The sequence below is a fragment of the Penicillium chrysogenum genome (genome assembly GCF_028827035.1).
Source record: "Penicillium chrysogenum strain IBT 35668 chromosome Unknown utg000005l_segment0_segment0, whole genome shotgun sequence".
NCBI lineage: Eukaryota > Fungi > Ascomycota > Eurotiomycetes > Eurotiales > Aspergillaceae > Penicillium > Penicillium chrysogenum.
The window spans coordinates 896,789-911,583 of NW_026622753.1; the positions used below are offsets into that span (position 1 = coordinate 896,789).

General features: G+C 49.5%; 7 protein-coding genes across 7 annotated transcripts; 4 read left to right on the forward strand and 3 right to left on the reverse strand.

Moving 5' to 3' along the window:
* Positions 1-37: 37 nt before the first annotated feature.
* N7489_008731 (uncharacterized protein) lies at positions 38-621 on the reverse strand (the record flags this gene model as incomplete). The annotated part of the gene is made up of 2 exons (XM_056714481.1): positions 38-134; positions 164-621. 2 exons carry the CDS (start codon positions 619-621, stop codon positions 38-40), a joined length of 555 nt encoding a protein of 184 aa, XP_056562103.1.
* A 740-nt stretch (positions 622-1,361) lies between these two features.
* On the reverse strand, positions 1,362-1,755 carry N7489_008732 (uncharacterized protein; the record flags this gene model as incomplete). The annotated part of the gene is made up of 2 exons (XM_056714482.1): positions 1,362-1,583; positions 1,642-1,755. The coding sequence occupies 2 exons, from the start codon at positions 1,753-1,755 to the stop codon at positions 1,362-1,364; spliced, it is 336 nt and encodes a 111-aa protein (XP_056562104.1).
* Positions 1,756-2,729: 974 nt separating this feature from the next.
* N7489_008733 (Ygr210 GTPase family protein) lies at positions 2,730-4,552 on the forward strand (the record flags this gene model as incomplete). The annotated part of the gene is made up of 10 exons (XM_056714483.1): positions 2,730-2,765; positions 2,859-2,884; positions 2,948-3,306; positions 3,363-3,456; positions 3,512-3,543; positions 3,600-3,811; positions 3,861-4,066; positions 4,120-4,299; positions 4,349-4,469; positions 4,526-4,552. 10 exons carry the CDS (start codon positions 2,730-2,732, stop codon positions 4,550-4,552), a joined length of 1,293 nt encoding a protein of 430 aa, XP_056562105.1.
* A 154-nt stretch (positions 4,553-4,706) lies between these two features.
* Positions 4,707-5,130, reverse strand: N7489_008734 (uncharacterized protein; the record flags this gene model as incomplete). Its single annotated transcript, XM_056714484.1, has 2 exons — positions 4,707-4,718; positions 4,777-5,130. 2 exons carry the CDS (start codon positions 5,128-5,130, stop codon positions 4,707-4,709), a joined length of 366 nt encoding a protein of 121 aa, XP_056562106.1.
* Positions 5,131-5,248: 118 nt separating this feature from the next.
* N7489_008735 (SET domain-containing protein) lies at positions 5,249-7,058 on the forward strand (the record flags this gene model as incomplete). Its single annotated transcript, XM_056714485.1, has 5 exons — positions 5,249-5,288; positions 5,317-5,666; positions 5,732-6,258; positions 6,318-6,897; positions 6,972-7,058. The coding sequence occupies 5 exons, from the start codon at positions 5,249-5,251 to the stop codon at positions 7,056-7,058; spliced, it is 1,584 nt and encodes a 527-aa protein (XP_056562107.1).
* A 2,115-nt stretch (positions 7,059-9,173) lies between these two features.
* Positions 9,174-11,925, forward strand: facB (C6 transcription factor FacB/Cat8; the record flags this gene model as incomplete). The annotated part of the gene is made up of 3 exons (XM_056714486.1): positions 9,174-9,660; positions 9,714-10,663; positions 10,720-11,925. The coding sequence occupies 3 exons, from the start codon at positions 9,174-9,176 to the stop codon at positions 11,923-11,925; spliced, it is 2,643 nt and encodes an 880-aa protein (XP_056562108.1).
* Positions 11,926-13,237: 1,312 nt separating this feature from the next.
* On the forward strand, positions 13,238-14,568 carry N7489_008737 (SNG1 family protein; the record flags this gene model as incomplete). The annotated part of the gene is made up of 2 exons (XM_056714487.1): positions 13,238-13,522; positions 13,564-14,568. The coding sequence occupies 2 exons, from the start codon at positions 13,238-13,240 to the stop codon at positions 14,566-14,568; spliced, it is 1,290 nt and encodes a 429-aa protein (XP_056562109.1).
* Between the last annotated feature and the right edge of the window lie 227 nt (positions 14,569-14,795).

A 14,795-nucleotide genomic window follows, 5' to 3' on the forward strand; every position in this document is an offset into this window, starting at 1 on the left:
TTGTAGACTTTAAACCTTTTCAGATATTGTTGGCTTATCATATACTGTGAAGGATGACGTGGGAGTACATGGGCTGTAGGCTCTGAATACCTAGGCGGCGTCCCAAGACCTCTTCCGCCGTGGTCAGGAAGCCGCTAGCGACTACAAGAATATATGCACTCACCGAGCGCCACGGCGAGCGGATAAGTCAACGCACCTAAGCAAAATGCGCCATGTTAATGCGATCCATATGCAGTCGTAAGTTCGATACAGACGAACAGTTCCCTCCCCTTGTAAGCCCAACATTCTCCTCTCTAGATGAACAAAGCTTTGACTTGTCTTATTAGGCCAGTTCAAGTATCCGAGGGACTGCTGTGGTCCTCCGATATAGATCTCGCCTCGTATTCCGCTATCACGGATGGGGTTTTGGTGCTCATTGGCCGCATCTCCTCCATTGAAGACATGCCGCAATGAAGAAAAGGCGGACGGATCCGCGAAGGCAATAATTTGAAATAATGCAGCGGTCACGAATGTCACGGTCACGTTGTGAGACTTCAAGAAACTCCCGAAGGCGCCGGGATCAGTGGCTGTCATTCGAGGCATCACCACAATCGTAGCCCCGGAGATGAGTGTGACCCACATTTCGAATAGACTTACACCAAATCCTGGATTGTTGAACGCAGTGACTCTATCAACTCTTCTCAAGGGTGTTGCGGGAGTCTTGGTCGTTATGTACAAGATGCTCTCTGCACGGATTTGGACTGGCTTAGGCTCTCCAGTTGAACATTGGGCACGTTGAGCAAATCTCTCCAGATACCCTGAAGCATTGCCCTTTTGTCCCTGGACGTATGACCATGGACTGATGACTTCCCTTGAAGAGTCTCAATCCTTAGTTGAATAAGCGCGTTTCGGTCCGCCTTTTCGTTTGGCGTCAATGGAAACTCAGCGATACGTTCAACATCATTTGGCACCATATATGCTGGGAGGAGTTCCCTCGTGTATTCAAGTATTTGTGGTTGAAGCGACTCAACCTTGAGGATAACATGGTGCATAGAAATGGCATGGAATCTTCATTGAAGGCTTTCCCGGAGGTTTACATTAGCAAGGAAGTTACCTCATTATGACTGTAGGTACTGTGTTAGAATTACATAGGTAGTATACGATCTGCAATGATTCATCCATCCTTGCACCGCTTCACACTTGTTGTATGTTGAGATTCACAGTTGTATGTTGAGATAGTACACCAGTCAATAAGCATGAAAATTTTCAGATTCATTCAGTCACTCGTGACGACTTGACAAAACTGACTATCGCACACATGACCATATTCATATACACGGGTAATTGTCGTAGTATCAGAGGTGATCCAGTCCCTCGGCATCCTAAAGTTCAAGCTCAAGTTCATCAGCACTCTTGCCGGGAGCCAAACTCCCACGCAGGCCAGTGTTATCAGGGGGGAACTCTAAACGTCCAGAGCCAACGCCTGTAATACGCTGGTCAAGGGAGTTCCAGTCACTGGCAACTGGAGGTTGATCAGGCAGAGGCAGGTTAGCCTTGACCTTCTCAATTTGTGCGCCTATGTCTGTGTTTTTGTCGATGATAGACTATACAGCATATGTTAGTGATCTGTTTTCTGCTTGGTGTTATGTTGCAGACACTCACCTTCATTCTAGAGACGTGTGAGTCTGCTGGGGTTTTGCCACTATGGCACAGGGAAAGTTTGGACTCCGCCCTGCGGAGGTCCTGCATGGTGGTGTGGAAGGTAGCGTCAGACATGTTGCGTCTGGTTGTAAATGTGGTGGTGTAAATAAAGACCAAGTATCAGAAGTGGCGCAAATGAATTTGAATCTGAAGCGTATCATTTCGGGCAAGGCAACTGAGTGTTTATATATCTACCATGTTCATTGTCGATGGCAAGACGTTGTGACGTTTGCTACAATGACGACATGGCATCCAGGGCCATGGATATTCTCCCCACCAGAGCCGGCTGGGGCCTGCTTGGAATTTGGCCTCTATTGGAGATTCCAGGCCTTCGGGTCAACAGAAATAACTAACTGGACACAACTCGGGGATTGGCGTCATAGTCTAGGGACCGCCTGAGGTGGCAAGGCTTCATTTCCTTCCATGACAGGAAGCAATGCATATCTCCTTACCTCGAGGCCTGTCGAGGAGTTAATGAGTGTTCTGAAGTAGGACGGTCGAGGTTTCATAGACCAATTGTATATGACATAGATCTCGGTCCATCGATTCTTTCACAGATCTCTTGGCCAGTACATTTCAACCGAGATCGGGAATATTCGACGTAATAACCTTGGAATTGTGGAGGGAATCATCCTGAACACAATTTGAGTCTGCTCAATCGGCTAACTCGGGTGCGGCACAGCCGTGGCGCACCCTGACGAAGCCTTGCAAAGACCTGGAATTTAAGCATCAGTACCAGTGTCTCAGCGTAAATTATAGCCAACAGACTGGACCCCCAGTTGCAACCTTCCGTTCATGCTAGAATGTGTACACAGCGAGAATAGAAGCCTTGTACACTAACTAAGGGCTTCAGCAAGTTGAACGAGTAGTCGGCGTCCTGAAGTGGCATAAAAGCATGCGGCCAGCAAAAAGACCGCCTTCCCTTTTGGTGCGGCAGAAAATGTTTCTTATCGAAAGACCGTCAGGTCCGAGGCCTGTGGAGACTTGGTAAATCTGGTCATTCTGCTATTTTGAGGAGATTTTGCTCTTCGATACATCTATCCTGCAATATGCCTCGAGATCCGCTGATTGGACTGGTGGGCAAGGTATGCCGTTCCCCTACATTGTTCCATCACCCCACTAATCGGAGGTGCGAGGGGCATACAGCCGTCTAGTGGAAAATCCACAACATTGAACAGCTTGACGGATGCAACTTCCAAAGTTGGTAGGTGAACCCGAAGACAGTTACGATCACTCTCAGAGGTCTAATGAATTATTCTTTGAATAGGAAACTTCCCGTATGTGTGCCCCGACTGCTCTACACGAGCATCTCCACCTTATCGCAGTTGATCGCGCAGGCCGTGTTGACACCCGACAGCTTCACAACCATTGATCCTCAGCGAGCCATCGGATACCTCCAGATCGAATGCCCATGCCAGCGATACAATGTCTCAGATCGGTGCCAGCCCAATTACGGAGGCTGCCACGAAGGGCGACGTTCCGTGCCGATTGAATTGTTAGATGTCGCAGGTCTTGTGCCAGGCGCGCATCAGGGTCGCGGACTAGGTAACAAGTTCTTGGACGATCTGCGTCACGCGGATGCTCTGATTCATGTTGTGGATGTGAGTGGGACTACGGATGCTGAAGGTAAGTTGGGTTTGCCGCATTGGACCGCACGGATTGTGTGTTGATAAATATCTCAGGAAAGGCTACCCGAGGATATGATCCGTCAGTGGACATTGAGTGGTTGCGATCGGAGATCGTGCGATGGGTGCTAGGAAACCTGATGGAGAAGTGGTACGTTTGGGAGTGCCAATAATGGAACGAGGGACAAGTGCTGATCTATCCTTAGGGGCTCTATAAAGAGGAGACATCAAGCGTTGAGTCAGTGAACTTTTGCAACGCCATTTATACTGACACTGGACTGACTCTTACTACAGAGGCAAACCCCATCGACACATTGCAGAAACAGTTTGCTGGTTACGGAAGTACCCATACCACTGTTGCGCGATTTATGGATAAACTTGCCTTAAAAGAGCCGCTGGAAGATTGGTCAAATGAGACGGTAGAGCTTGTTGTTAACGCTTTTATCGACGAGAAATTCCCCACGGTGTTCGCTTTGAACAAGATCGACCACCCAGATGCAGACAAGGTACGATGACCTGCCTGATGGCGACGTATTATTCTGACAGGAATTGCAGAACATCAGCAAGATCGCGAAAATGCAAGATCCAAAAAGCATTGTGCTTTGCTCCGCTATATCTGAGGTTTTCCTCCGAAAGCTGGCAAAGCAGGACTACATCAAATACGTCGAAGGCAGTGAGTTTATCGATACGCGAGAAGATTTGATCGAGATGGGCGACCCAGATGGAGGAGGCCTCAAAGAGATGGACGAAAAATTGAAAACGTATGTTCGGTGCTCATTTGAAAGTTGTAACCTTGCTGACGACTTCGCTCCAGCCGGGTTGAGAACATGAAAGACATGGTGCTGTACCGATTTGGATCTACTGGAGTCGTCCAATGTCTTTCCCGAGCGGCAGAGCTTCTGGGCCTTGTACCAGTGTTCCCCGTCCGGAACGTGGCGACATTCAACTCTGGCACTGGAACTGCTGTATTCCGCGACTGCGTTTTGGTCAATAAGTCAGTACTCCCTATTCCGAGCTGGCATAGCCTGTCTAACTCTTCACAGAAACAGTACTGTCGGCGATGTCGCCCGAAAGGTGATGGGTGACGTACCTATCAATTATGTCGAAGGAGTGGGTGGAACTCGAGTCTCCGAGGATGACATTGTTGCAGTTGGGAAACACGATGTGAGTGCCATTCCGAAACTACAGAATATGGTTGATTTGACTGATTACCATTGTAGATCCTGTCATTCAAGGTCGGTCGGTAGGCCAGTCCCTTTATGTACAGCATCTCCCATAATATGACATTAGTAATGGAAATGTCTTATGACCTCGTTCTCTGCTCTGATTGTATTATTACAAAGTTTTGGGACATCGACACTTAAATATCGAGCTCGAAGAACGCACCACAAGATATCTGACTCAACCCCCCTTCTGCGAGATAGAGACGCAGTCAGCAACATGAACTCTCCCATCATTCATATGAACTGACCTTTGGACGCTCGTCATTCATGCCAATGACCGGCTCTGGCGCTTTCGGATGTTCCTCTTTAGCCTTCTTTCCATACTTGGTCCCGCCCCTCTCCGTCATTCCTTGTGACTTGGTTTCATCTGCAAGACCCTGGTTTGCCCTCCTTTCCCTCAAGCCAGAGGCCGCTGCCTCTGAATGTACGTCATCTGTATCGCCTTTCTCAGAGCGCTTGCGTATGTGCTCCTCTGCTGAGCTTCCTTTCCAATCCTCAAAGATGGAGTAATTTCGGACCCCAAGTGGTGCACGGAGAACTAGCGGTTGTATGGCGGACTGTAACGGTAGGACGACCCGCCAAGATTGTCGTGAAACAGACATGCCGTGCAGTATTGCCGTAGCAGAAGAGATACAGTGATGGCGCATAGCAAATTTCCAGTAATTGTAAATACTTGAACAGCTAGAGGGTCGGATTTCATGATTATTTCTACTCGGCGCTATGACGTCCGCATGCTGTAATGCGATCTTGTCCAAAAAGGGTAAGAGCCAGCCGGGCTTATCGATAAGGGAACGATCGTCATCGGCGGCATTTTGAGCGGACAACGCCAACCTCCAATTCAATCACAATGAAGCGCGAGTACATCCCGATCGAATCCCTGCCAGCTTGGCAGCGGCTCAACGGGGTTGTCGTCCAAGGCATCGCAGTTCATAAGCTTGGATCTGATCGACATGGCGGAGACAAAGGCAGTGCGCTCATCGCAACAGAAGCGCAGATGAGCAGCGAAAACGATGCAGAACCCAAGATCCTCCTACGTGTTCCCTCGGAATTGGTTTTATCCCTGGAGACAGTCCAGAACCATGCCAAAACTGACAGGTATTTGCGCGAGGTGCTGGAAAATATCGGTGACTTTGGAAGGGTATGCGCTGCTCATCCCCCCAATCTAGCTACATTACAATGAGGGAAGCCAACTAAGATACACAGACAGCTAGAGGAGCAATCCTCATATTCTTGCTCATTCAACTATCCCATAGCAGCCCTGATCTGCGCTCAGCAAACGAGACCATTGGTATCTCCAATCCCTGGACCGAATATGTGAGGTTCCTGCCTCCATCGTTCCCTCTGCCCACCTTCTACACCGCCGAGGAACAAGAGCTCCTTCGAGGCACGTCTCTTACGGAAGCTTTGGACGCGAAATTTGCATCCCTTGAGCGGGAGTTTGAACAGCTACGCCAGGCTACGGAGGGTATTGCGTGGTGTCAGCGGAGCTGGTGGGATGAGAAGACCGGCGCGCTGACAATTGATGACTGGAAATATGTCGACGCTGCTTATCGGTCACGCATGCTGGACCTACCCGGCAGTGGCCTGTCAATGGTGCCTTGTATTGACATGGCCAATCATGGCTCCGGTGATGGAGTCAAGGCGCTGTACGATGCAGACTCGGAGCGGAACGCGGTTCTTCAGCTACGATGGGGAAAGGCTCTCCAGCCTGGAGAAGAGGTTACGATTTCGTGAGGTTCCTATACGGTGAACGTGGTTACTGAGTCTTGGCTGACACATTGCACGGCAGGTACGGAGACGGAAAGCCTGCATCTGAAATGATGTTTTCCTATGGATTTCTGGAAGGCGGCACGACGGACGCACGGGAAATATTCCTCAATCTAGATATTCCCGAGGATGATCCTCTCGGCCTCGCAAAGAGGATGTTCTGCCAAAACAATTCTGGGATTCGAATTTCGTCTGTTGAGGGCTCCGAAGAAGTAACATGGGAAAGTGGGCTTGTGTGGATAGCATGTGTGAACGAAGAAGACGGGCTTCACTTCGGGATCGCACAGACAACCGACGGCGGTCGGGAGCTGGAAACGACCTGGAAAGGCGAAAAGATCCAATCAGCCAGTCATCTCCGCGAGCTTCTCGCTGTTGATCCCTTGTGGGACATTTTCCAGCTACGCGCTGCGGTGCTGCTTGTAGAGCGGCTTGAGACACAGCTCGCTCTTCTCCAGGAGACTGGGGAGATTATCTCGAGTATGCAAGAGGACAAAGCGACTTTGGATTCTGTGTTCCGACCTGGGATCTTCACCTCTATTGCCCGATTCCGCACCTTGGAAGGGGAGCTGCTGGAGAAAGCTGTTGAGGAATTAATAAAACAGGTAAGTGATCCAACGTGTCGCGTGTGTCAAGGGGTCATCTCGTTTCTCATTTTCCGCAACTGACCATGAAACAGAGAACGGAGCTACTGGCTTCTAAAACGGTGGCAGAGTATTTCAGTGCACAGACAGCCGAGTTGGACGAAGCCGAAGACTTTTCATGATGCCAAATCAAGGGCCCAGATCTTGTTGATGGGTCTGATGAAGACACGCGAGGATCACAATGCTATCTCCACGGACATGTTGAAGCATCCGGAGCATTCCTTAATATCCACTTAATGCCCAAATTTTTGTTAGGTTAACAGGCGGCAGCAAGCCCAGTTCCCGCCAGATCATCTCAAAAAAAAAGAAAGTTGCGAGCCCCACACCCCCATAGCGCATCGAGTTATTCCATGTGTAGGCGCTACTAGCGTTCAATCATGACGAAAAGACAGGGGGTTCACACTTATGACGATCCAAGTCCAAAATTATAGAACAGTTGGCGGCTTATGCCCTTTTCGTGTCTTTTTGGTAGTCTCTTAAGTCTTCTCTGATATTCATCTTGGGTGTCATTTTTAGATATGGTGTCCCTTTCTCGGCTTTATACCTACACGTACGTATACGGAAGAAAATGGCACAAAATGGTGTAACCTTGCATAGCACTTCTCCATGACCAGGGATGGAGTTGTAAAAGGGGTTGAGAACAACCTTGGAACATGATCTACATATGGGGGTTGGGATGTGCATGCGGGGGAAGCCAGTTGCAGGAACGCCGATTACGAAATCCACCAGATTGGCCAAGGACGCGGTAGATGGCATTTTCGCAGCGAATCAGGGAGCACCAGTGACGTTGATCGGTATGCCAGAGGTAGATCATACTTTTGTCTACAATTCGAAACGACCAATATTGAGAGGTGCGGTCTTGGACACAGTGGAGCGCAGAGACACAGCCGTAGATCGCGAATCCAACAGACCGGAGCCTAGTGGGGCTATTAACTTGCAAACCATGGTTCGCTCATCTCTCGGGCAAAACTCGCTGAGCGGAACAAAACGGGCTTTCCTTCACGTTACCATAAATACGAGAGGTTGTACTGGTTCGATATTAAACATTGAACTATTTCCCGCGTCTTAGGTTGGGCTATGATGACAACTAATCCATGCAGCTGATAGGTGCCCAGGTGGAGCTAGTAATATAATTTACATTTGAAACTCTCCAGTTGTTTCCCCGCGTTCCATCCTCCGCGAACGGTTCGCCACTGTATGTAAGTGAGGTCTGTATTACTTCACTGTGGATTTAAACCTTCAAGATCCTGGGGATTTCACGGCTTTTCTCGGCGTTTCATGGTTAGAGTTGAATTTGGACTTTATTTCGGTCATGACTTCAGCAAGACCTAGCGTGGCCAACGACTGAGGTGGTATTTCGTGTACAAAGTACGTACTATACGTCCGGTGTGTTTCATTATTGGAAGGATCGCGGTGTTACCTTTTTGTCTTAGTGGGAAATTGAGACGAATTTGACTATGCACAGCGGCCGATCATCGGACCAAAATGTAATACTAGGCCTATTAAGCCAACGTATGTAGTAGGTAGACACGCCCTTCAGAACCGCCGGAGGGAGGAAATCGGAATCGGCCCAGTTACCGCAACCGGGTTGGATCCGCCTGCGCTTGAGGTAGGTAGCAGATGTAGCCCTCAAAAAGTCTATCTAAATACTGAATCCAGAGCACATGTACCCGAATAGAGGCGTCATTTTGCCATTGAAGCCAATATACATTGCCATACTACTCCGTAGACACTGCCATACCAGTCAAAGAGTTGTGGAATGTGGAGTGCGGGGACCGGGAGGATCGGGTCCAACAATCAAACAGAAGAAATATCGAGGCCTGCAGGAAAAATCCGGGGCGAGTTTGAGCGGTCCACGGGGGAAGGATGTATCGCCCCTCGAAATAGTCAAAAAATCGGGTCCAATAATGACTCCAGGCCAAGTGAACGGACTCGGTACGCAATTAATACCAATTACCGGCGATACAACGACGAGTTTATTGGCGCCAGAGGATGGTCAGCAGTCCCCACTTTCAACTGACTCAGCATTGGCGTGACCCCATCTTCCCGAAGTCGCCCCCCCCATGTTTTTAGGCTTCTTTCTGCATACAGCATACTTGTCTTATTCAAACTGGGGATTTCTTCAGTTGCATATCTTCGAATCAATAATTTTATATGGAGTGTTGTGCTTACACTTCTGGCGCCTTCCAAATACAACGAACTTAACATCGGCGGCCCGTGTGCCCCTTCTGCACAACATGCCTGGTATCTTGCCTATGAAAGTGATCAAGGTCGGTGGCACTGGCACAACGAGCCGTATTGCCCAAGCCTGTGACCGATGCCGAAGTAAGAAAATACGCTGTGACGGTGTTCGACCTTGCTGCTCGCAATGTGCCAACGTGGGCTTCGAGTGCCGCACCAGCGACAAATTGAGCCGCCGCGCCTTCCCACGTGGATATACCGAGTCGCTAGAAGAACGAGTCAGGTCTCTAGAAAGTGAAGTGAAAGACTTGAAGGACCTGTTAGACGAGAAGGACGAGAAGATCGATGTCTTGTCCCGGATACATTCATTTACGCCGCCGCAACGAGCCGCCTCTGTTCGGTCTCCTTCTGCTTCTGCGACAGCGAAGTCGAACACTTCGGATTCATCGGATGGCATGTTTCATGTAGAGCGATTAACGACCCGACCATCCCAGAAGTCGCAGAACCCTTTCATCGGATTTTCTAGCAACCAGGGATTTGCTGGTATGTTATGCGTTTCCCTTTTACAAATTGAAGCAATCAACTTACACGCGCAGATGTCTTCACCCACAAGCTTGTCAGTGAGGGTAAATCAGCAACGAAGATACCCACAGGGGCGCTCACGTCCTTGGCTACCTCAGTGGTCCAGGGTACCCCCAACCAGGCTGTGAAAACGCCACCCCGCTTGGTGTCGGACCAGCTGATCAACATCTTCTTCCAAGAATGGGCGCCACTGTACCCTGTGGTACATCGCCCAACCATTCTGAAAGCTTACGAACAGTATCTCAACAATACAGAGACTCTACAGCGCAATGCCCATGTGATGGCACAGTTGAACCTGATTTTTGGTATTGCTGCCCTTTCATCAACGTCGCGAACCAACCAAGACCCGACTTTCTTCGAAGAGAATTGGTCGGCCACGCTTGATTCCTTCTCGAGTGAAACGTCGGTTTCCAGCCTGCAGTGCTTTGTTCTTGGTCAGATCTACTGCATAACCAAAGGCGACTACCGCACATTGCTTCGCTACCGTGCTCTTGGTGTGGATATTTGCCATCAACTGGGCATGCATGAAAACCAAGAAAGCTCGGGCAACCCTCTCGACGACGAGACTCGTAAGAAGGTCTTCTGGTCGCAATATGTGCTTGACAGATTCTGCTCCGTGTTTACTGGACTACCTGTCCTGCTGCGCGAAGAGGATATCGAGACTGAGTATCCGGTTGATGTGGACGATGAGAATGTCACAGAAACAGGGTTTTTGCCGACCCTACCTGGGGAATCCACTCGCATTTCCAGCGCCATTGCTCTCTTTGGAGCTGCAAGGATCTTGAACAAGGCTTTGGACGATCTGTTCCCTTCGAAATCTGGCTACGATGTGTGCGTTTCGAAGATGCGCTCGGTGGCAGGGCAATTGGATGAGTGGCTTCACACGCTGCCCCCACACCTTCGTCTCGAGTTCAGTCAGGACAAGCCTAGCACGAACGTCACGAGTAGCCGGTCACCGCTTCTGGTAAGTCGCAGCATGGAGTCTTAAATGTTCTGCAAGAAAATACTGACCTTCTATAGTCACTTGTGTACTATTTCATTCGATCTTTGATACATCGCCCGGCTGTCTGCTACGCTGACGAGAACCTTCGGTCTGCGTCTATCCTCGCGCTGTCCGATTCGGCGAAGCATATCATTCAGATTCTTGAGCTTCTCGAAGAGAGGCGCTTGTGTCTCTCCGTTTGTATCAACAGAAAGGAGCTTATATTCTTTTCCGGGCTTGGACTTCTTTGGCAAATGCTTGATGTCAACAACGATAGCAAATTGGCCAAGGATAGCCAGAAGCTACTCGGAACTGCCATGCAATACCTCCAAACGGAGTCGAGTGCGGCCGCTGCTGAATTCGGCACGCTGTCCAACACTCTGGTTTCACTGGATGGTGGACGACGCCCATCAGTGGGCAAGCAGCAGCACCAGGAGATGGTAGCGCCAACACAGAAGCCGAGCAAATCCCCCAAGAAGCACTTGCAGGCCTTGAAGTCTCGCCTCATCGCCTGCTCCACCCGTGATAAGCAGCCTCCAACCCAACCATCCCCGCAGTCCTCTCGCCGGAACACCATCTCCGGAACCACACCCCCAGTTATTCCCCAGTCGCTCCGATCCCCTAGCTGGAGCAGCCTGCCCGTCTCTCAACCTGACCAGCTCCCCGCTCCACTCTACCTCAACGACAAAGGTCACTCCCCCTTGGACCTACCCTCAGACCCCCGCTTATCCACATCATTGGGCTACGACCACCCACGCTCTATGTCCTGTTCTGAGCCCTCCGATCCCACAGCTGGCGCCATCACAATGGCCGATTGGGAGTATGTGTTGAGCGACATGGACCGCGGGTACTCCAACATCTTTACGGGTATCTACGGCGGCAAAGAATGCGGCGAAGACCCGGGCCCGTTCGCCTCGATCGCAGCCGAATACAATCGCAGACCCAACGACACCACCCTAGTCAATCACCCGCAGAGCGATATCCACGACCTCTCGCCCGAGGCGTGGTCCGCCAGTAGTGGCGACTTCGTACATCAGCCAGAACATACCGCGCAGAGCGTTCTGAGCTATTCGAGCGAGAGTATGGGGAGTGCCGAGGAGTCTCTGGCACCATATGCTGATGTTCAGGTTTGTCCTGAGGATGTCAAGACCATCGATCCTTTCCATGCTTTTGCTATGCATGGTGAAGGTGAGGTCGATGAGTTTTCTCTGGTCAATGGCTGGGACCGACGCCTGGCCGTCTGATTAATTATGTAGTGCTGAGTGTCTTTTTTCCTCGGAAGGGGTTTGGGTTTTGAAATCGCTTTCCGTCTTCATATTTTGTTCTCATGATACCTGTGGATGAGGGCGTTTATATGCGTTTATTTTATCTTTGAGTTTGAGTTTTCTCTGCTATTTTTTGTCTCTCTTTGATCTTGTCTTGTGCTTGGGAAATATGTCCTGTTTTTGCCTGCCATGGCTGCTATGCCTGGCCTGGTATATACTATAGTTATTTATGGTTTTTTCTTGGATAGGCACTGCCAAGGATATCGCGTATATATGAATTTGATGATGATTACAACACTCTTTTGATCCTATTTACACGAGGAATAGAGCTGCATGTGGGGTATTCTAACCGGTGCCTTGGCGTGCTCTCTCTCGATATACTTTGCAGAACAAGAGGCGCCTACAAGCATTTGACGGCATATGTGCCTATGTAACGATATGGATAGTGGCTTCCTCCGCCCCCTCCGAGTGTCCCCTTCCTGAATTCGGTCTCATTATCCCCTTTAGGCTAAAAATAACACCATATCTAAATACAAGTTTGATATGCCCGGGACCGGTATAGCGGCAGTATCACTTATTTTTCCCCAACTACCCATAACCAGTCGAGCGGTTGAGTAATTATCCGTTATATATCTCAACCTAGGTAGCTTATAATTTCAATTGGTATTGCAACTTTTTGATTGCCTTGGAATTGATAACCTTACCAACAGCTATTGAGTAAATATTAAATCAAATATAAGGGACATTGCTGTTGCTGGGATACAAGGCTGCACATAGTCAGTTTATGTTGTACTATGTGTTCCGGACTACGTCACTCGTATGAGGAAGACATCTTTAGTGTAGCCGCTACGATGAGCTTAGCCTTACTCTGTGAGACTGGTCCTCCCGTATAATGGGAGATGATTTTCTTTTGCTGGATAAGGTATAAGGTATAATAAGGTACGGAGCATCGAGAGCGACCAATCGCAGTTTAGTCCGAGCCCTGACCTCGGAAACGGGATGTTGTGCCGCTGACTCAGCGGGAGCTTGATCGACTGTCTGACCAATGTGATTGGTCGACCCCTAAAGTAGTCCCATTGTCCAGAGGTATCGTTATACTTCGGACGGTGCAACCAGTTGGAGTGACCAAGCTAACGTAAACATCCATGGATACACAGCGAGCAAACACCACAGGGATCGGCTTCCGAGAATTCCTATAAATGTCACTCTTCAGGGGTACTTCAGTGAACGTGTGCACCTCATCTCCCCTACATCTCCTAAGATGAAATCCGAATCAAACTCATATCCCAAAATGGGCGCATGGAAGGAGATCAGGCCTCGGCTTTTGCCCGCTGTGATCACCATGGCTCTTCTCCTTCAGATTCTTTTCTTAGGGAACATGTGCTATCTTTATGCAACGCAGTTCCGAAGTACCACCCGTTATCACAACTTCAACGTGCTTTATGTTGACTATGATGGCGGTATCATCGGAAAGTCAGTGTCAGACGCTTACCACCAATTGCGAGCAGATGAATTCCCCACCTTGTTGTCCGAACCTTCCAACAAGTATCCGCAACCAGAGGATATCCGAGAAGCCGTATGCCGCGGTGACTACTGGGGGCTATTTATACCACCGAGGATGGATCCGCCGGATTGGCGTCGGCGCTGGCAAATGCGTCCAGCCTGCCAACCTCGCTCACTTATATCTGGAACGGGGTGAGATACCCGGTTTTCTCGCAGGCCGCGGTGTACTCCAACATGTTGAAACTGATTGAAACCACACGGTCAACGTACTACGCCAACAATGGATCTTCAGTGGTGGCATCCGCCGATCTCTCTAATGCAGCCAATCTGCAAGCGTTCCTCAACCCCATCCATGCCGAAGAAATCAACATCAAGGACACGGAACAAGGTCCAAGGGTCTTCTACAACACAGTATCCATGGTGATGCCAATCATCCAACAGTTCTTTTTCATGTTGGTCCTGAATGGAATATCAACCCATTTCGAGGCATTCACTAAATTGTCCTGGAAAGCCAACGGCCTGATCCGCGTCATAGCCTCCATCCTCTACACCTTCACGGGATCACTGTTGATGACGGGCTATATATGGGCGTTCAGAGAGTCCTGGGGACAACAAGGAAGTCAGTTTGTGCTGACTTGGATCACTATGTGGCTTCTGATGCACATCAACTTCCTATTTTTCGACATCACGACTGCTTTCATCCCGATTCAGTTCATGCCGTTTATTGTTTTGACATGGGTCATAATCAATGTTGCCAGCACCATCAGTCCATTTGAGCTGAGTCCTGGGTTCTTCCGTTGGGGTTATGCCCTTCCCTCCCATGAGGCATACGAGGTCCTGATCCAGATCTGGTCGGGTGGCTGCAATAATCGGCTGTACCGTGCGCTCCCTATAATGTTCTCATGGTGGATCGTTGGTGTCCTCGTAGCAGTGTATGCGATGCAATATCGTTGCAGAACTGCTGTTTCTGCCCAGGAAGCCTTGGATCGTGCAGGCCTGGAAAACCAGTCTGAAAAGTATGCGACAACGAATGAGACTGTGACGCCAGTTGGTGACTCACGTCGGGAATTTGATCAAAATGGGGACGCAGTTGAGGGCATTCCTCGTCATATTGCCTGAACAGGGGGATTCCCAAGTGGAAGTTGGCTGGTGGTGATTAGACTTTTGGGGAAACCGGAATTAATGGAAACGAGAAGGATGGAAGATATCTTGCTGGTCGGGGGTTTGGCCACCCGTGCAGCCGAACCCAGGGTGAATAATCTGGAGATGTTGCTCTAAGTAAACAAATTGAGAGAATGCTCCAATCCCGAATTGTACTTTCGGTGAGTGCTCAGGACATGGAAATG